The 19,459-nt window shown below is 50.1% G+C and overlaps 6 protein-coding genes across 6 annotated transcripts; 2 read left to right on the forward strand and 4 right to left on the reverse strand.

The window, feature by feature from the left end:
- Window positions 1–833: 833 nt before the first annotated feature.
- PtrM4_105220 (uncharacterized protein) lies at window positions 834–1,097 on the forward strand (the record flags this gene model as incomplete). The annotated part of the gene is made up of 1 exon (XM_066107624.1): window positions 834–1,097. The coding sequence occupies one exon, from the start codon at window positions 834–836 to the stop codon at window positions 1,095–1,097; it is 264 nt and encodes an 87-aa protein (XP_065962073.1).
- A 1,097-nt stretch (window positions 1,098–2,194) lies between these two features.
- Window positions 2,195–5,935, forward strand: PtrM4_105230 (WD40 repeat protein; the record flags this gene model as incomplete). Its single annotated transcript, XM_066107625.1, has 4 exons — window positions 2,195–2,613; window positions 2,672–4,253; window positions 4,305–5,867; window positions 5,927–5,935. The coding sequence occupies 4 exons, from the start codon at window positions 2,195–2,197 to the stop codon at window positions 5,933–5,935; spliced, it is 3,573 nt and encodes a 1,190-aa protein (XP_065962074.1).
- Window positions 5,936–8,966: 3,031 nt separating this feature from the next.
- On the reverse strand, window positions 8,967–10,643 carry PtrM4_105240 (EST1-DNA-bind domain containing protein; the record flags this gene model as incomplete). The annotated part of the gene is made up of 2 exons (XM_066107626.1): window positions 8,967–8,970; window positions 9,166–10,643. The coding sequence occupies 2 exons, from the start codon at window positions 10,641–10,643 to the stop codon at window positions 8,967–8,969; spliced, it is 1,482 nt and encodes a 493-aa protein (XP_065962075.1).
- A 2,720-nt stretch (window positions 10,644–13,363) lies between these two features.
- PtrM4_105250 (uncharacterized protein) lies at window positions 13,364–14,303 on the reverse strand (the record flags this gene model as incomplete). The annotated part of the gene is made up of 2 exons (XM_066107627.1): window positions 13,364–13,891; window positions 14,100–14,303. 2 exons carry the CDS (start codon window positions 14,301–14,303, stop codon window positions 13,364–13,366), a joined length of 732 nt encoding a protein of 243 aa, XP_065962076.1.
- A 572-nt stretch (window positions 14,304–14,875) lies between these two features.
- PtrM4_105260 (uncharacterized protein) lies at window positions 14,876–15,684 on the reverse strand (the record flags this gene model as incomplete). The annotated part of the gene is made up of 3 exons (XM_066107628.1): window positions 14,876–14,882; window positions 15,255–15,575; window positions 15,623–15,684. The coding sequence occupies 3 exons, from the start codon at window positions 15,682–15,684 to the stop codon at window positions 14,876–14,878; spliced, it is 390 nt and encodes a 129-aa protein (XP_065962077.1).
- Window positions 15,685–17,297: 1,613 nt separating this feature from the next.
- On the reverse strand, window positions 17,298–18,693 carry PtrM4_105270 (uncharacterized protein; the record flags this gene model as incomplete). The annotated part of the gene is made up of 3 exons (XM_066107629.1): window positions 17,298–18,481; window positions 18,544–18,598; window positions 18,664–18,693. 3 exons carry the CDS (start codon window positions 18,691–18,693, stop codon window positions 17,298–17,300), a joined length of 1,269 nt encoding a protein of 422 aa, XP_065962078.1.
- Window positions 18,694–19,459: the final 766 nt, after the last annotated feature.

Consider the following 19,459-nt stretch of genomic DNA (forward strand, 5'->3'; position numbering starts at 1 on the left):
ACTGTGTATGAACATTGTTACTAAAAGGCTTACTGATAGTGAAGTTCTTCTCCAGCTCTCGCTTGGACTACTGGACTCGTGAGAACAGGTAGCAATTGATCAAATGGGATAATCTGCGCTGAACACAGGCTCAAAAGCGGCCATGTATATTTGAGCATCCTAGGCATAACACAGCTTGGTAGTAGATGTTGATGCAAAAGGCGAGAGTGCACTGTGTTGACATTGCGATGCAGTGCTCCAAGCGCATTTTATATTACTTTCAGTCTTTATCGTTCAGGTTACCCGGAACCCGCTTCCCTCTTTACTTGCTTTGGTCACAACCTCACGAAACCGCAGAGATGTCAACAAGCAAGTCAAGCTGGCTTGATTCTTATCGATTGCAGATCACAGACAATATAGAGGCTCGTGCACAGTGGCACGTCCCAGAGAATGGTCTGTGATCTGCAATCGATAAGAATCAAGCCAGCTTGACTTGCTTGTTGACATCTCTGCGAAACCGGCTCCCGGTTTCTCGACTGTGGGACAGTAACCTGCTCAAGACCTGTTTCATGTACTCTGACAGGATACTCGCACTCACAACGACTCATAATGCGGACAATGGGTGACAATTCCCCTCACACGCTCCTATCATGATTCCAAGCTATCCCAATTACACGCGACATACCAAGCAATCCATTCAATTTGCAGTACCGAACAAAGCCGTTGTGAAGAAAATCCTCCAACACTCTGAAGATGACGAGAATCCGCGTCTTAGAGCAGCAGGTAACACTCTTTATCCGCGGGTCCGGAGTCTGGCGCGATTGATGTCTCAACATCGAATCCAGCTTGAGACAATGGGGACCAACGAACTAGGAATTACTCTCTTCTTGCCCCCGTCTCTGTATCCACCCCCTAGGTCAACTTTCGCGAAGCTATTCCCGAGCTTCAGAAGAGCTAAGGCATATAAGCCTAAGTTGTGGACCATCAGTGAGACACTAGAGGGTACTTTCAGCGACGGATGGGGTACCATGTATGCGGACCTTTGTGCGGGCTCGAAACGGCGAGCAATTTATGTAGCCTATGAGGATAACCATCGGTCAATGACATCACACGCGTGATTTGGGATGCGGGTAGTATTGATGTAGGGATTTGGGAAGGGTAAATGGTTCATAGCTTGAAGGGTATTGGACCATATAGAGTGGATTAATCTATATGCAGCGAGGGTCGAAGCTGGCCAGATGATCAGAGGTAGCAGCGCCCTCCCGTCAGCACTTATACACTGAACCGAGTTGGATCCCAAGTCATATGATATGGTCAAACATTGGTGTGACGGTATTGTACTTATACAGTGGTGCGACGGCACACATATATATAAATCTTCATCTCATAGATAGAAATGAGCATCACACTTGTATCCTTAGTCCAGAGCTTCAACTAACTGCAGTCACTATCGTCCGCTTAATCCCGGCACCTCTATAGTCTCGTCTATCGTCCTTACCTACTAACGTCCCTCCCTGGGTGCTGGGACACCCTCCGTGCTGGGACAAATGCGGGGTACTTTGACTTTGAATAGATCGCTTTCTTCGCACACGTTGATAGGGGCTATAAGTCTGTATCAGTTATATATTAGGGCTACTTATAAACACCTTGCATTCACTCTATCTAAAAATTACGCTGCTATTGCCGCTGCTTTGCGAAAGTTACAAGCAGTCTTCAATTTGTGCATAAAAGTGTTCCTTCGCTGCATTTCTGTTCAAGGAGTCTTGCTGCCTACTACAGTCATAGAGGGGTTGTATCTAGTATTAGTAGCACTACTGTCACGCAGTAAGCTATAACCAGCATTGTGTTGGCTGTAATACCCAGTTTCACGCAAGATTGCCACCCCACTCGAGACTTCGGCTAGCGAGAAGCGGCCCTGCATGTCTCACGTAATCATTTCTAGTGTAATTTACTGTGGCTCGCAGACCTGTAGCTAAGCGACGCTTTGCTAGCCCTGGGCACCCTGAGCTGCATAGCGCGACGACAGCGGATCGAAGCCTTAGCTTTACCGGTATCCACGGCCGTGATGCCGCAGCGCTTAGCTATGCCTGCCTTCTCAGCCTTGTGCAGCTGATGATAGATCGCAGCACTCCTACCAGCCTGAGCGGCCGCCGACCTGCGACGTTACGCTTTCCCGTCTGCCAGCATATGTTCTCCCTACCCCAGGTATCGCACCATGGACGGCCTTTCGGGTGCAGCAAGCGTCGTTGCAGTAATCGACATATCCGCCAAGATCACCTTGATCTGCTACCAGTATTCTATAGCTGTCAAGGACGCGAAGGATGACATCGAGCGCGTGCAGAGAAAATTTGATGACATCACGCACATTCTGGAGAAGCTCAAGCAACTCGTCGACAGCCAGGACAAGAAGCGCCTCTCTACCACTCATGGCCTGTCCGACTCGCTCAAACGATGCCTCCGGGAGCTGGAGGACATGAAGGTGAAGCTGGACCCAGGGAAGACTCGCAAGACTATAAGTCGGATCGGCTTGCGTGCGCTCAAATGGCCGTTCACAAGCAAGCAGGTGGACAAGATTGTTTCGACCTTAGAAGGATACGAGCACACATTCACTTTGGCGCTCCAAGTTGATCAAACGTAAGCCTCTTCAGCTAAGCCTGTCGTGCGCAGACGCAGCGTCTAACTGACCATATAGGTTTCTTGTGCTCAATATGGACCAGAAGCTGGATCTTGCTAAACTCCCTGTTGCAACAGGCGCAGCCTTCAACTCCCACAACGAAGAACATAACGCACGATGCCTGCCGAACACCCGCACCGAGCTGCTAGAGCAGATTACGCGATGGGCGAACGATGAGGGTGGCAAACCTATATTCTGGCTGAGTGGCATGGCTGGCACGGGAAAGTCTACTATTGCGCGGACTGTCGCTCAATCGTTTGCCAGCCGCGGTCAGCTAGGAGCAAGCTTCTTCTTCAAGAAAGGCGAAGGTGAGCGCGGCAATGCTTCACGGTTCTTTACTACCATGGCTACAGACTTAGTAGCGCATGAGCCCAGCATGCTACCTAGCATTAGGAAGGCGCTTAACAAGGACTCGGCTATCTCCCAAAGAGCTCTAAAAGACCAGTTTGAGAAGCTGGTCTTGCAGCCGCTCTTGGAGATAAAGCAGGCGCGCTCGCCAGTTTTGGCACGTGTTGTTATAATCGACGCGCTAGACGAATGTGAGCGGGAGCAAGACATTCGAACAGTCCTTCAGCTGCTTGCCCAGACAAAGGACGTCCGGCCAGTGCCGTTACGGATCGTTGTAACTAGCCGGCCCGAGCTCCACATCCGCCTTGGCTTCGAAGAGATGTCGAACGGCACATACCAAGACCTGATCCTCCACGAAGTCGCAAGGAGCACGATTGAACATGACATACGTCTCTTTCTAGAGCATGAGCTTAGTGCGATACGAAAAGAGCGTAGGTTGGCCTCAGACTGGCCGGCAACACAACAGATTCTAGCGCTGGTCGAGCTTGCTGTGCCGCTATTCATCTATGCTGCTACTGTATGTCGATATGTTGGCACAAAAGGAGGCGACCCTGAAGAGTATCTGAATAAGGTATTGCAGTATCCAAAAGCGGCTTTCTCACAACTCGATCGAACCTACCTTCCCGTCTTAAACCAATTGCTTGGCGAGCAGGAAGAGAGGGATAAAGAAGATTGGCTGCAGGTCTTCCGTGGACTCGTAGGTAGCATAGTCGTATTGGAGAGCCCACTCTCTATCGGCCCCCTTGCGCGTCTCCTTCAAGTCTCACAGAAGCAAGTCGAACGTCGGCTAGACGCCTTGCACTCTGTTCTTAGTATTCCCAACGACGAACTTGTTCCTATCAGGCTACTGCACTTGTCTTTTCGCGAGTTCCTTGTCGATCCACAGAAACAGGGGAAGAGCCCGTTCTGGGTGGACGAGAAAAGTACACACAACAAGCTCGCATCTCGCTGCCTTGAGCTCATGTCTGGACCAAGCGGCCTTCGTCAGGACATGTGCGGTCTTTCAGGCCCTGGGGTGCTTAGGAGCGAGATCGACGAGGGGACGGTGGCTAGCAGCCTGTTACCTGATCTGCAGTATGCGTGTCGCTACTGGATTGCTCATCTCGAGCAGAGTAAGCAAGCTATCGTCGACGGAGACACAACGCACCTCTTTCTCCAGAAGCATCTTCTCCATTGGCTCGAAGCCATGAGTCTGATGAGAGAGTCGAGCCGGTGCGCTCACTTACTTGACAGCCTTCAGGCACTTGCAGCGGTAGGATCTTCATAAAATACATTCTTAGTGCTTTGCTGACGTGTAACGCAGCCATCTGCAAGCTTTGTTTCAGCCTTCCTTCACGACGCTCAGCGATTCGTGCTGCGGTTCCAGTTTATACTAGTAGATGCTCCACTACAAGTCTATTACTCCGCACTTGTCTTCGCACCAGAGAGGAGTCTAGTATGGCGGACTTTCGCAGATCAAGTGCCACAAGAGGCTGAAATGCTGTCAATAAAGGAAGCAAATTGGGACGCATGTCGCAGCACGCTGGAGGGCCATTCCTCCTACGTCACGGCGGTGACCTTCTCGCCAGACGGGCATCTGGTCGCGTCGGCATCCTGGGACAAGACAGTACGGCTATGGGAGGCGGCGACAGGGACGTGTCGCATCACACTGGAGGGCCATTCTGACTATGTCAGAGCGGTGGCCTTCTCGCCAGACGGGGAGCTGGTCGCGTCGGCATCTAGGGACAAGACAGTAAGGCTGTGGGAGGTGGCGACAGGGACGTGTCGCAGCACACTGGAGGGCCATTTCGACGATGTCAGCGCGGTGGCCTTCTCGCTAGACGGGCAGCTGGTCGCGTCGGCATCTGACGACAACACAATACGGCTGTGGGAGGCGGTGACAGGGACGTGTCGCAGCACGCTGGAGGGCCATTCTAGGGAAGTTAGGGCGGTGGCCTTCTCGCCAGATGGGCAGCTAGTCGCGTCGGCATCTAGCGACAACACAGTACGGCTATGGGAGGCGGTGACAGGGACGTGTCGCAGCACGCTGGAAGGCCATTCCTCCTCGGTCACAGCCGTGGCCTTCTCGCCAGATGAGCAACTGGTTGCGTCGGCGTCTAGCGACAGCACAGTACGGCTATGGGAGGTGGCGACAGGGACGTGTCGCAGCACGCTAGAGGGCCATTCCAGGGTAGTTCGGGCGGTGGCCTTCTCGCCAGATGGGCAGCTAGTCGCGTCGGCATCTAGCGACAACACAGTACGGCTGTGGGAGGCGGCGACAGGGACGTGTTGCAGCACGCTGGAGGGCCATTCTAGGGAAGTTAGGGCGGTGGCCTTCTCGCCAGACGGGCAACTGGTCGCGTCGGTATCCTGGGACAAGACAGTACGGCTTTGGGAGGCGGCCGCAGGGACGTGTCGTAGCATTCTAGAGGGCCATTCTTACTATGTCAGAGCGGTAGCCTTCTCGCCAGATGGGCAGTTGGTCGCGTCGGCATCTGAAGACACGACAGTACGGCTGTGGGAGGCGGCGACAGGGACGCGTTGCAGCACGCTTAGGGGCCATTCCAAGTTTGTCACGGCGGTGGCTTTTTCGCCAGACGGGGAGCTGGTTGCGTCGGCATCTGGCGACAACACAGTACGGCTGTGGGAGGTGGCGACAGGGGCGTGTCGCAGCATGCTGGAGGGCCATTCCTCCCCAGTCGCAATGGTGGCCTTCTCGCCAGACGGGCATCTGGTCGCGTCGGCATCCGGCGACAACACAGTACGGCTGTGGGAGGCGGCGACAGGGACGTGTTGCAGCACACTGGAGGGCCACTCCTCCCCAGTCATGGCGGTAGCCTTCTCGCCAGACGGGCATCTGGTTGCGTCGGCATCCGGCGACGACACAGTACGTCTGTGGGAGGCGGCGACAGGGACGTGTCGCAGTACACTGAAGGGCCATTCCAGGGTAGTTAGGGCGGTGGCCTTCTCGCCAGACGGGCAGCTGGTCGCGTCGGCATCTAGCGACAGGACAGTACGGCTATGGGAGGCGGTGACAGGGACGTGTCGCAGCACGCTGGAGGGCCATTCTAGGGAAGTTAGGGCGGTGGCCTTCTCGTCAGATGGGCAGCTAGTCGCGTCGGCATCTAGCGACAACACAGTACGGCTATGGGAGGCGATGACAGGGACGTGTCGCAGCACGCTGGAAGGCCATTCCTCCTCGGTCACAGCCGTGGCCTTCTCGCCAGATGAGCAACTGGTTGCGTCGGCGTCTAGCGACAGCACAGTACGGCTATGGGAGGTGGCGACAGGGACGTGTCGCAGCACGCTAGAGGGCCATTCCAGGGTAGTTCGGGCGGTGGCCTTCTCGCCAGACGGGCAGGTCCTCCACACTAATATAGGCGAAATCCCTTTGTCGTCCCCCTTAATTGTACCGTTGCCTTCTTGGCAGCAAAAGCAGTCTTCCAACATCCTAGTGCAGGATCAGTGGATATTACGCAACCAGCAACGCTTCCTATGGCTTCCGCATGAGTATCGAATATTAGGGCCGACAGCAGTGCACGAGGATATAGCTTGTCTAGGGCTTATTTCTGGTCGTGTGGTTCTGATTAGAATTCTCTAGCAACGTACACTAATATTGTGGTTTAACGGTAAGCGTTAGGTAGACTTTACAGCATAACGTAGATAACTCACCGCGACACAGGACCTACTAAGGGTAATCTTTTTTGATAACATCCCTACCGTCAGAGTTCACATGTGTAGGCGGCCTGCTAGAGCTAAGCCACAGTCCTGGTTGCCGCTAGTAATAGATTACGCGGCGATGATTACATCAGACGTGCGAGGCCGCCAAGCGCAAGCCGAGGTACTAATTACCAGAGCAGTCTTGAATGAACATAGGCGTTGCGGCGGCGACAAGGCTTAATATAACTTACTGCGCCGTAATAAGGCTCCTAGAACATAATAGTACTATTTCGTAAGTATTATCGGCGCGAGGAGCTTCTAAGAAGCGCTGTAGCAAAGCGACACTGTTATACACAAAAAGAAGACTGCTTGTAACTTTTGCACGGAGGCGGTAATAGCAACGTAATTTTCAGATAGAAGGAGCAGGTGACGTCTGCGATTAGCCCTAGTACATAGTTAATACGCAATTATAGCCACTATTAACGTGTGCGGGGAAAGCGATCTGTTGAAAGTCAAAGTACCCCTCATTTGTCCCAGCACGGAGGGTGTCCCAGCACGGAGGGTGTGCCAGCACTCAGGGAGGGACGTTAATTAGGACTTTAATAGAGCCAAGCTTACTCAGCATAACCCCCGTCTCTTCCTCTAGGGTAAGGTATTGCTGGTGCTGGTACTCAAACAGTGATGCAGGCAAACAAACCCTGTTGCGGAGCAAAATATCAACCTTCTTCTCTCTTGAATAGAAGCTATTTTTGTCGAAGCCCGGCAAGGGCCTAGCGCCTTCACAGGTATCCAACAGATGACTCAGCCTCTCCCGTGCTCTGATTGGCCAGGCACTGATTAGTCAGCTGCTCTGTGCGCTCACATGTAGATATTGTCACTCCACAATGTAGCTACAATACAACAGCTTACACACATTTTCTCCACCTCCATCAATTTTAACCGTCCCAAGCCAAGTAGTGTGGTCTCGCGATGTGCTCCCTACTTTAAGCGCAACAAGATGAGCGGATCTCGGCAGAAGGTTCTTCCGAAGCCTTCTGGGCCCCGTGCCCGCGATGCTGCAGCGCTTAGCTGTGCCTGCCTTGTGCAGCTGAGGATGGATTGCAGCGCCTCTCCTAGCCTGAGAGCGGCCTCGTTGCTCGGTCAACCTACAACAGTACGAACCCCAATCTACCCGCATACTTAGATATCGAACATCCCTGCCGCCTCCAATGATACTCGAGACTCATGTGCACGAAGCGGCCCATTCCCGTCGCTACTGCAGCATCTTGAGAGGCTTACTGCCAGAGTCTGCAACAATCAACCGATGGGCAGATTGATTACCGGATTAGGCATCAAAAGATCACTTTCTGGTTCGTGACAGTCCTAATCTGGTAATCAATCTGCCTATCCATTGATTGTTGCAGACTCTGCTTACTGCCCTCACGCAAGCTTCATTGGCCCAGGAGAATGCTGGCAATTGATTAGTCCTGCTAATTTAACTTTTCGAGTTGCCGGAGAAGACGTTTGGCAGCCTCTATTAGCGCATCGATGGATTCGTCTTTGAAAGGACGTTGCGCTGCCATTGCAAAACAGGACACGTGAAGCTCAGTATCGGGTACTGCAGCATACGAAGACGTAAACGCGAACGCGACTTCAACGCACAGGCCCTAAGGGTTGACAAAGCCTTTGTGATCTGTGCGCGAGCTCGGCATTTGTTCTTGCCGATTTGCTCACGTGCCAAATTGAAAGATCAACGTCTACGGATGATATATCAAGTGCGCTGCGATAAGGCAGAAGGCATTTTTCTCTGGGTACTGCTTGTGTGAAAAGAGCTGCGGAGCGTTCTGCTACACCGCATGCGAGAGGTGATGCAGACACTGCCGCCTAGGCTACGGTAGACTCGGCTATGGAATATCTAGAGAGCCCATAGGAATCACCACGTGCAATCAGCTAGGTATACATAGCATCTCTGCTATTGTCAAAGTTTAAGTGGTTAATAGGGTAGGCTAGTGAGCTCAATATCACGCATCATAAGCTAACGAAAGCTAAGATACCTTTTATAACGTCTTGAAGACATATTTTCCTATTAATAGACTAGATAAATCTATAAATGTTCTCTATTGACAAAATTCGCAGTCGTAACCTACATTAGCAGGTTACAAGCGGGTTGCTTCAAAGCTTACTGCTGCCAAGCAAAAACGTAAGAACTCAAGCATCGAGTAAAGTATAGCGCAATGTCCCTCCGATGCTGCAATGCTACCACCTTCTACAAGACAGCTTCGCTCTTAGGCAGGCAGATGTTGCATGTTCCCCGAAAAAACGAAACAGTATAATTAGTGTGAGACTCCTATCTCCATAGAGACTGGGGTTAAGGTATTAAAACGGTGCTTAGCTTCGTCGTAGCTTATCCACCGATCGAACTAGACATATGTTAGACGAGCCAGCGTAGAAGAAATAAATAGGAAGGACTTGCCTTTGCAATTCGATATCCTAGTCTCAAAACCCTCTCGACGCGATTCGTTGCTGTACTTGCAAGTTCTAGATACCGCTCCTCTTCATCGTGCTTCCTCTCGAACCACTTCTCCGGGAAATGTTGTGCCCAGATCTGGCCTCGGATGTGGTAGTCCTCTGGCAGCGGCAACTTGTCGTCCCTCTTGCCCTCGCGGGAGAATAAGTCAGTAGCCAGCAACGTATTAATGTCTTGTTTTTCGTTTTTTGACTGACTAAGTCGTATCGTAGTCTTGATGAGCGCATTCAGGAAAGCAACGAGTTCGGTCCAGGGAGCGTCGGCAATGAGAGAAGAAATGTGTTTACTGGAAGCAACGTTGAAAAGGAATGCGAGCATGACATGTACGTGAGGAAGGACGTTCTCGCCGCGACGGCGGAAAACGAGGGCGGATGTCTCGTTGGTGAGGAGTTTGGCGTTCTTGTAATGGCAATTATCACTTTTCATCTTATCAATCTCTTTTTTCCAAGCTTCAGCCGTTTCTGGAATTTTGACTTCTTCTTTTTCCTTTGACTTTTCCTGTTCGTCCGAGGGAGCTTCCGCAATTACAGCGTTCTCACACGTAGGTTGCGGAGTTGGTGGGTACAGCTGTTGGAGAAAGGCGTGTCGAATGAGGTTTTTGTCCTCTCCATAATAGAACCATCCCGCTATGTTGGCCACGGCGACGTGGACCCCTAGGTCCTTCCACTCTGAAGTTATGTGACCGGAGTATATGTCCAACTTCTCAAAGAATTTTTCCTTAGGTGCTGAAAACTTGGCAGTGGGCTTGTTGATGCCAAATGAGTCTTCCTTGATGGAACTATGGTTAAACTGGGAGGCATGCGCCAAGACAAAGACCTCCTCTTTTGAAAGATCGTCTAGGGGAGTGTGCTGCGCCTTCTTAACGATTGGATCTAGTAGTTCCTTCATCGATTCACGGGCTCTCTGGAACGGCTTGACAGAAGCCAAAGACCGGGAGTGGTAGTACATCTGGAGTAACACACGTGGTCGTGCGAGAATAGCCAGATGATGGTACAACCGCCCTACAGTGGGGTTCTTGTCGGCAGCCTTGACGTACCAGGAGCGTGCTACTCCGATCCACATGTCGCGATCGGAGACATCTTTCTCGATAGTTATGCGGTAATACCCAATGTTCCCAAGGCATTCCATCCACATATCCTCAAATGCGGGAACCGTCTCGTATAAAAGCGCTACCATCTGGTACGCTAGATGGATGAAAGCCAGCATATAATCCATGCTCTCAGGCAGACGTCTTCGAAGTAGCTGTAAGAAAGTGTATATGCCATGGCACCACATACGCGCCGGCATCGAGTACTCACCCGCAAGACGACGTAACGCAGGCGACGAGGAAGGGTGCTGACTGGCTAAAAAGAAATCGTGGTGCTCGTGTAATAGAGTACGGTGAAGAGCAATCAAAGCGTTCCAATGATCGGAAGCAAGATTAGTCCTAGCTTCAACCTCCTGCGCGGCGGCAGCAGCTTGAGCATGGTCGACATTCCTACACTTTTCCTCAACCATCGTTAAGCCCCAGTAAATCGATTTTACCTCGGAATAAAGCTCTTCGTTTGAGATAGGTTTGCTGTCAGGCTGTAAAATCAAGTTGGGATACCGAGGATCACTATGTGGAGGAGGAATGACACCTGATTGGCGTTGGGACTGTTGAGGCTCAGAAGACTGAGGCTGCGGAGATGAAGGTTTCTTTTGCGAATCGAAAGTGGGACCTCCGATGTCAGACCCGGATCGATCTCCTGCCGTTGCAACGGACGAATGATTAGATATTCTAACGTCGTTAGAAACTGGACTAGCATGCACATGCATGCTGAAGTAGGTCTATCTCACCTAAACCTTTTCGACACTTCCCGAAGTTTAGCACGTGATTGCCGTGTGTTCAGACCTCCAAAGTCCGAGCGATGCTTGGTTTTTGCATGATTAAGTAACTGTTCTAATTTTTGAAATATCCATCCGCTATGGTCCGGGTACGGGCAGGAGTGTAGCTTTTGGTCTTTCTGCTTCTCCAGAGCCTTACCGAATGGCGATTGAAGCGGATTTCCAGTGGCCATGACTGAACACCTGAACGTAGCCTTCTGTTCCGTCTCTAGGTGCTTTTATATGTGTGACGTTCAAGAGATCTAAGAGAGAGGCGCATTAGCCGCCTGAATTACGTATGGTAGTCGTCTCATAGTAGGGCTTCTGGATGTTACGTGACGGCGACCTTTCAAACTGGCAACACTTACCGAAAATCGTTAATCCGCACTGTCTTAGAAAACGACACGTCTTTGTATCTAGAAATTATTTCTAGATTGTAGTTGGGTGATGTAGGTTCGGGATTCGCTCGACGTTGGCGTAGACTGAACTTTAGAGGCCACAAAAACAGCAGTGTACGATTGTATAGGCAAAGGATTCGAAATTAACAACACGGTCTGGAAAGATACATATCGGCCTAGCCTAGCTTTTATAAGCCCCCGTTGTTCGCAATCGTGCGGCAACGAAATTAGGCAACAAGGCAATCGTTGAGCGAAGTGCAAGGGCCGGCCCCACAGCGTATGCTTAAGCGCCGTGAAGGACTCTTGTGGAGCAACGATAATTTAGACAGGAGGTCCGGAATTCATGTTACTGTTTCCTGCTTACGATTGGCCATCCTAGCCGCACCTCTGCGTTTGTTCGCGAAACCTATCGGCTTTAGGTTCTATTACTTCCCATCTGTGACTAACAGTCACTGTCTTTGCTCTATCTATCGCATATCTTTACCCGTGCTTTCGTCATATTAATCACCACATGACTTGTAAAAAACCTTTGAACCATGTTGTATTGGCGTTTGCTTCTACGCGCTCAGTTTTGCACGGGCAGTCCTCCATCACCCTTGCAGGGTTCCAGCCTCGCTGAATCCTGGTGCCGTTTGGCCCGAGCACAGTGTAGGGGTAGGTGTTGTTACAGGCTCAGCTGAAGATGACATAACAGCACGGTTGCTGTTAAGCCTAGCCTCAGTATATCGATTCTTGCGCGTGGCACCGGCTCCATGCCGTCCCACAGAGGTGTCACTTCGCATTGTTAAGCCATGAGAGCCCATTGACTCCTTATCGACAGATACAGGTAGAAGACCCTGAAGCGAGCAGAGGCTACATGCTACCTTAACCTGTTCTGCGTTGGCATAGAGTATGCGCACTGTTTTACAGTAGTAGATTCACGTTCGCTACTACTACTCGGTGATAATCGAGCCTTTCCTCAAACGGAGTGTGCAGCATCCGTATTTGCACGCGTCATCATGCCAGAAGCTGAGACTCCTAATAAGCTATTGGCTGCGCCAGGCATCAGAAGTGGACAGTAAGACGAGCAGGCAAACAGGCAAGCGAACCTTTCGACGTAACGCTGATCCACATAACTTGCCTCTTCGTCGAATCTCAATAGGCGTTGCTGATACCTTCCCCGTTCTTTGATACGCGTGTCCAACACCCAGAAGTCAGTCCAGTTCGTGATCCCCCTTGCCCATGGCACACGGGCTGAAAGCGCCACAAGGCAGAATGTTGAGGAGGAATTCATAACATGCCTTGAGCTCCTGGACCAGAACGTCGTAGACGATGCACCAGCGTAGAACTCACCAGCAATGTGCACACCCCAATTATCAACTTGCTCTAGGCTAGCCAGGAACTAAATGAGGCCCTTCTTACTCATGGACTGAAATAGGACGAAGATGCGAAGAGGGCGGTCACAGAGGACGTCGTCGCCATAGCTGAGGTGAATGTGGGCACATCATCGCCATTCTCCGCCGTACTAATAAGCATCACGCTCTTGGTGTTGTAGGTAATAGGGAGAGTGCACGCTGGATTAGCGAAGAAGAATCTGCCGGTGATGTGCCTTTAATCGTCGTCGACGTCTACGTCGGGCAAGGCACCATATAGATGGCGCTGCATTATTTTAAGCCTACCTATGCTCAGCCTCGATTATTTCCTATAAACTCTTTGCAACTCCCCTCACCTGTCTTGTATTTCTTATCCATTCCTCACGCCAACGTAAAAGCTCAACGTGGTACAGTAGGAGAAATTCAGCGTGTATAGAAAGCGTCGCAATAGCGAGGTAATGCCACTCCATGTTTATAAACAACATAATGCTAACAAGACGTAGCTCTAAGGTCGAGTTGAAAAAGTAAAGCGCATCTATTTGACCACCTTCCCTGATCCTCTATCGCCCTCCGACGAGGGTTACACAGATGCGTGTGGTTACACACTTTCCAGTTCTACATGCTATTCCACAATGTACTTCCTGCCCTCTGTATCTTGTACCACGAACTCGTCTCCGCTCATGCCAATTAGCCTCATGTAGGCGCCTGAATTTAGCTTTACCTGCTTTCCAATTAAGCTGACCAAGAAAATCTGTCGTTGTGTGTTGCCAGCATCGAGGTGACCATGTATATTTGCAGCCCATTCTGAGATCTCGTGCAACGCAGCCTCCTCTTCAGTAGCGCCGTGGCCATTGTGACCGTCGATACGATCAGTCAACCAGCTAATAAGAGCCCACAATGTCATGGAAGACTCAGGTAGTTGAATCTTGCTCGACAACGGGACCCTGAGATATACCACAGCCGCCAATCCACCCCATTTAATCTCAGTAGCAAAGGAACGACCTGGTATTTGCCTCCTCGGCGTTACTTCTGGTGCACATTTCTGAGGTTTCGGGGCCCTTACTTTTGCGTGAAACACTGGGATGTCGTAGGGCCAGCATGTTGTCCCAGTGGATATGGTATCTGTCACGGTTTGGTGATGGGACGATGCCTATCTGAGACTAGCGCTGTTTATGGTCACTCACCTACATAAACTTTCCATAGCTTCTACAATAGAACCTGAGTCAATCCTCAACTTCTTCCCTATGCGTACGGTTCACTCACTCCAACAGTATCTTATCGTTGTTTCTCTAATTTCTAGTCAGGATCGCTAATAGAACTCACACGCGCTCTCTCTTCCCAACGCTGTCTTTACTGACTTGAGGTAGAATCTTCGGAACAGGCCCGCCACTTTTCATCGCTTGATAGCTTGTCGTTCCTGAGTTGTTCGATACTGAGGACTGGCTTGCTTGCATATCACTAAGATATTGACTGGCAATCTTATCCAGCTCAGAATTGTTGCGGAGATCTCGAACCTGTTTCCGGAGCTTTGCAAATAAGAAATTGGAATTATTGGGTAACATTGTAAGGAGGGTTGTGAGGACGGAGTATTGAGATTGTAGGCTGATCGATGCGTAGACCACGAGCGGAGTTTATGCCATCTATCAAGAAGCCGCTACAGAGATGGGTTATCGAATCGGGGAGTTGCAAGAGGCGAGGTCTAGCTCAGTATAGAAGGATAGCACAAGGATTAACAGAACTGCACACAACGTGCACGCATGTGGAGATGTTGAGGCGGCCTACATGTCTGCAGCATCGAACAAGGTATACCCTGACGCCACAAGCAGTAAGCAGGGATTTCAAGCCGTCATGATTAATGAATCGCTACTGAGTACTTGTTCGGTGACTGCAGTACAGGCCACTTGGAGCAGGGCGAAGAATTTGGGGTAACCCCGCTGCTCAAAAGTGCCTCGTGCCGACGGCATGCGCGTTGGTCCCACGGGAGAGGCCTACATACGCGATTTCTTGGATATGGACGAAGCGATCGAGTCTGTATGCTGGGCCAGCTTAGAGCCGGGTGCCTCAATGCATAAAACAGGTGCCCCTTGGCGGATTATACTGTTGTCTCTATCGATGATCCCGAGCTACTAGACCCCTAATCTCTTCATTAGAGCTGGACACGACTCACCACTCGAGAAGCAGCACATTGAGAGATAATTTCTCATGAAGATGTAATATAAACTAACATATGCACGAAAAAAATGTAGAGCCATAGTTTAAGTAACCATCTCTGGTGTTCGAAGGCTCTAATCCTACCCAAAAGCCATTCCAGGATGATGCCCTTCAGCAATCCCTCACCCTAGAGTGGGGAGAGGCTGTGTGGAAATTCACAGGGTAAGTTACATTGCCTTGAACGGTACCACTCTTCATAAGAGGCCAAATAGGACGACAGGATGGTAGGAGAATACAACGCGCTGTCAATAAGAGCTCGCTGATTTCTAGCAGTTTCTGACGCCTGCAGCAACTCGACATACACCATCATGTTGTCCAACACCATCTCTTCATCTCGGATAATTTCTTCTGGATCGTAAGACAGCTGTTTAAACCCATAAGCCTTGTTAAGGGCATCCACTTCTTCGAAAAGCTCTCGAGTGCCAAGATTCCGTGACACGTTCGTCTTCATGTCGATTGTAGCGAGCTGTTCGACCACCGCCTTCCAGGTATTGGGCATAAAATAGTGGAAGACGAAAAGCAGATTGTGATCTGCCTGTGTCCATTCCTCCGAAAGCTTAGAAGGGGGCTGAGAAGTGGGTTCGAGAGGGTTCTGTTGGTCTTCACGGCGAGCAGCAGCCTTGCTGTGATCTTGTTAGCACGGTTTATAACACTGTATAATTGTAGATACCTAGTTGTAGCTTTCTCATTCGGTCCATACATTCGCTGATAAATTTCAGGGGGATCGAACATGGCTTAAAGAATTTGTTTTCTTTGTAAGGGCTGGCGATTGTATTAGGAGCTTGAAGTTAAAGTATTAGGTATAAAGAGGGGTATGAAGGGACCGTTCCCGAAAGATACCTTACGGCACGAATACCCGCATTTGTGCGCATTTGAACCTTGCAAAGCTCACGGATTCCTGCATATGCATGCCATAATCGATCTTTATGGAGGGAGCGGAGGTTAGTCGGGATGACTGGAATCCTAAATCAGAGCAGACAAGGCTAATCAAGGCGTATGGGAACGCGGCCACAAAGGCAGTACCGCATCACTAGCCAAGCCATTCACTAAAGCCCGCAGTTGGCGTGCAGTCACATAACCAGGGGTAACCCTCCTTATGCAGCAACCTTGTACAACAATCACATAACGATAATCACCTGACAAATGCAAGCGCGGCTGAATTTGAGTTTATTACCGCTACTAGCAAGTCTACGTCATTGCTACTAGATACAGAGAGCTTATGGTCACGATGTGTTCTTGAAGAAAGAAGCTACTCGTTACATTAAAATTCGAGCCATTAGCTCAGGATGATCATACACCAGGAGAACTTGTGCTAGAGAGGAAGCTGCGACCATGTCTGTTCATAGGTCGTCACATTTTCATCTTCTTTCCTCGGATGCTGAAACTAGAACTTCTTCATCCCGACAACTATAAGCCCTATGGTGAAGAAACAAACAGCAAGGTACAATAGCCATCTTCCGTCAGGATATGAAAAAATTCCCCAAACCATCAAGATCGTACTGATAAGCAAAGCAAATCGGCAGGTGTTGTTCTTTGGGTTGCGGAAGTAGCAGAAAACCGTAGTGCTGAAGTAAAGACTTGATATCGCAGCGATTGAATCAGGGTCTATTACGGACGCTTGTTAGAAACATACTTGACATTCCAAGAGAGCTTACCCATCATGAATATCTTCATATCGTTGACTACCATGAGGTGTATGGTTCAGGCACAGGTGCGGTTGGAGGTTAAGAGAGAGGAGGGAGTTGGCGGAGACTCAGAAAGTGTCGAAACCTGTGATATGAGATAATTGGTGAAGATGGTTTGGCAGACATCAAGACATGCCATTCCTAACAGCGCTTTATAGTCTTGTTCCACCAATATCTACCTAGGAAGGAGCTGAAGTCCCGTAACCGATCACCAGTGCGAAAACCCAACAACGCAGTGATCGGCTACCTAGAATGAGCTCTTTCGAAGGATGGGCCAGCGTCTAAACAGGGATTGTACAGAGGGATCAGCTCGTCTGGTTGGTGTGAGATATCACTTGAACTAGTCTCTTCGTAAGCAATCATGTGTTTGGCAGCTTGAAAGAAAGAAGTAATGCCTTAGGCACTGAATGCATGCGTCATCGCAAAGTCTAGCCTCTGGATTGGCGGTGGTGTGAACCCACCAATCGCTGCTAGAGAGCATATTGTGCCCTTAGTCGGCTGGCATAGTGTGTTCACATAGTCAGGCCATGCTGTGGAAATCGGATGAATGCATCAGCAACTTTACGTGTGAACCATACTTGCATACGATAACATGGGCAGAACGCTGAAAAAAGGACACGCCGTGTTGAAGAGAATAGCTTGATGATATTGAAGTACAATCTAGAAGTTCAAAATCGAACGGACTTCCGCCTGAAGTATCGGAGGGCATTGGTTGAGCGGAAGCTCTTTGCCAACTCTGATTTGCAACGAGTCAGGCAGGATGCCATTGTAAACGGGGCCTCGAATAAGAGCGCGCTTCTCTTCAAAACGTAGCAGTCTATTGTAAGCAGGCTTACCGAGAATGTCTTGTAGTTGCCCCGCAATGCGCTCGTGATTGATAAGCGCGCTAAGACTTACTCTCTTCAGCAGAGTAATAGTATCTGAATGGGTCAGGACAAGCACTCCACAGCCGTGAACACCTTCGCAAGTCGAGTAAAAGCAGTTGACAGCTACAACTCCAGTAACACTTTCAAGAAGAAACGTGTCCGTAGCCTCTGCTGAGTTCAAAGATGGTCCGTATATTGCGGAGTGGTCTTGCGTGAACGTCTGAACGGAACCAATATACATGTGTGTAGGCATATCTGCTGTAGGTTTTCGATATCCCATGTCTCTGTTCGAGTCGCTCTTTTCGACCTTCAATCGATGGCCGTTATCTGCAATGATAGCCTCCGTCGATGGACACGAAGAATTTGGTCGCAAGTCTGGCGTGCTAGGACAGGTCGAAGTAGTCCAGCGATTAGACTTTCTATGTGTCGGAATACACGAGGAGAAATATGATTGCAGCCATTTCAGTACAATCTTGTAGCTGGACAGTATCGAATCGGTTCCTGCATTTGGCGATCGATGCTCCGGGGCCTTCGCTATGATAATATCCTGAACCGGTCTACAACATCTCTCATCGAACTTCTTAATCTTCTTAACTGTATCTTCGTATTCTTCTGTACGACTGAATTCCATTTGGAAAAAATCATCCACAGTAAAGGTCTTGACCTCATCCACTTGTCGTATCGTAGAGTCAAGCCCCATGGGTTGCGACACATCGACCTGTACATAGTGTGTACCGTTCCCGCACCAAACACCACGACAGTTCCTGACGTATGGTTTTGGGACAGCCTCATGCTTCAAGTCGTTATGAGTATTTTCCTTGGTGTCGCCTGACGCACAATTTTGATTTCCACTCGGTTCTTCGTGCAGAGTTGGAACAGCAGACGACGCATCGACATTACATCCTTGTTCGTGGAACATGCACGGTTCCGGGCAGAGGTGAGACCTGTTGCATTTTTTACATCGATAAAATCCATCCGCTTTGATACGTCAGTTTCCAGAACCGCTAGCACCGCGAAGCTAGGTTGAAAGAATGACTTACGGTCAGGGCTAAGGATCAATCTTTCTTTGTGTAGCTTCGTATGTGCAGGATCGGGCTGGAAGGTTAGTCTCTTTCTTGCTCTACAAAGCTTGGGTCGGAAAATCACGATAAGCCACATACCTGAGACCCAGCTGCAGAATTTTGGACCATTTTGCCAGCAGATCGGGTTCGAAAGAAGGCAACCGGTGAAGGACGCAAGGGCGGTGAGGCAACGAACTGAAGGACGTCCTAGCCTCGCAAGAAAGATGCATGATATATGAGTATCTCAGCCACCAGATCCTCTGCCTCTTTTCAAGCTATCCTTTTTGGAAATGCACGGTCATTTCAGAGACAGAAAGGGCCTTACTCCCGAGAAGTGGCTCCAGCTAGGGCCGCTCATGACGGACCATGTGAAGGCGAGTGGGGATACGACGCAACTTTCGCGGCAGAGTTCCCCTAGTATGGTAGGGCGTAGGACGCAACAAGTTCCATAGGTGCTACCCATGCACGAGTCTATCGTATCATAGAGGCACTGTCGGCGTGACTGCATCCCAGCATCTGCGAGACAAACTCAGTGGAAGTGGGGTATCACAGTGGATCCGAGGCGTTCAGATCGCACAATCAAGTTTTGTTGCCCACGCGGCTTCCAATGCGGATGGGTAGGAGAGGCCAGACGGTGGCTGCCCAAGGCCTTCGGGTGGATACTGCCATCCTTGTATCATGCAATCAATATGCTTTCACTGCACAAGCGACAAGCGAGAGGACACTGCGCTGTGCCAAGATGAATACGCGTGCAGTTAATGGGCCTGGATTCATTGGACACTACGTCGATCAAATCCACGTTGGGTAATACCGCAGATCGGGTATGGTGACGGAGCGATCAGCACATGCGGGAAGGTTGTTCAGTCTGGCAGTTGATGCAGCAGAAGGGAGGTTA

This window comes from Pyrenophora tritici-repentis, chromosome 5 (genome assembly GCF_003171515.1).
Source record: "Pyrenophora tritici-repentis strain M4 chromosome 5, whole genome shotgun sequence".
NCBI classification, from domain to species: domain Eukaryota; kingdom Fungi; phylum Ascomycota; class Dothideomycetes; order Pleosporales; family Pleosporaceae; genus Pyrenophora; species Pyrenophora tritici-repentis.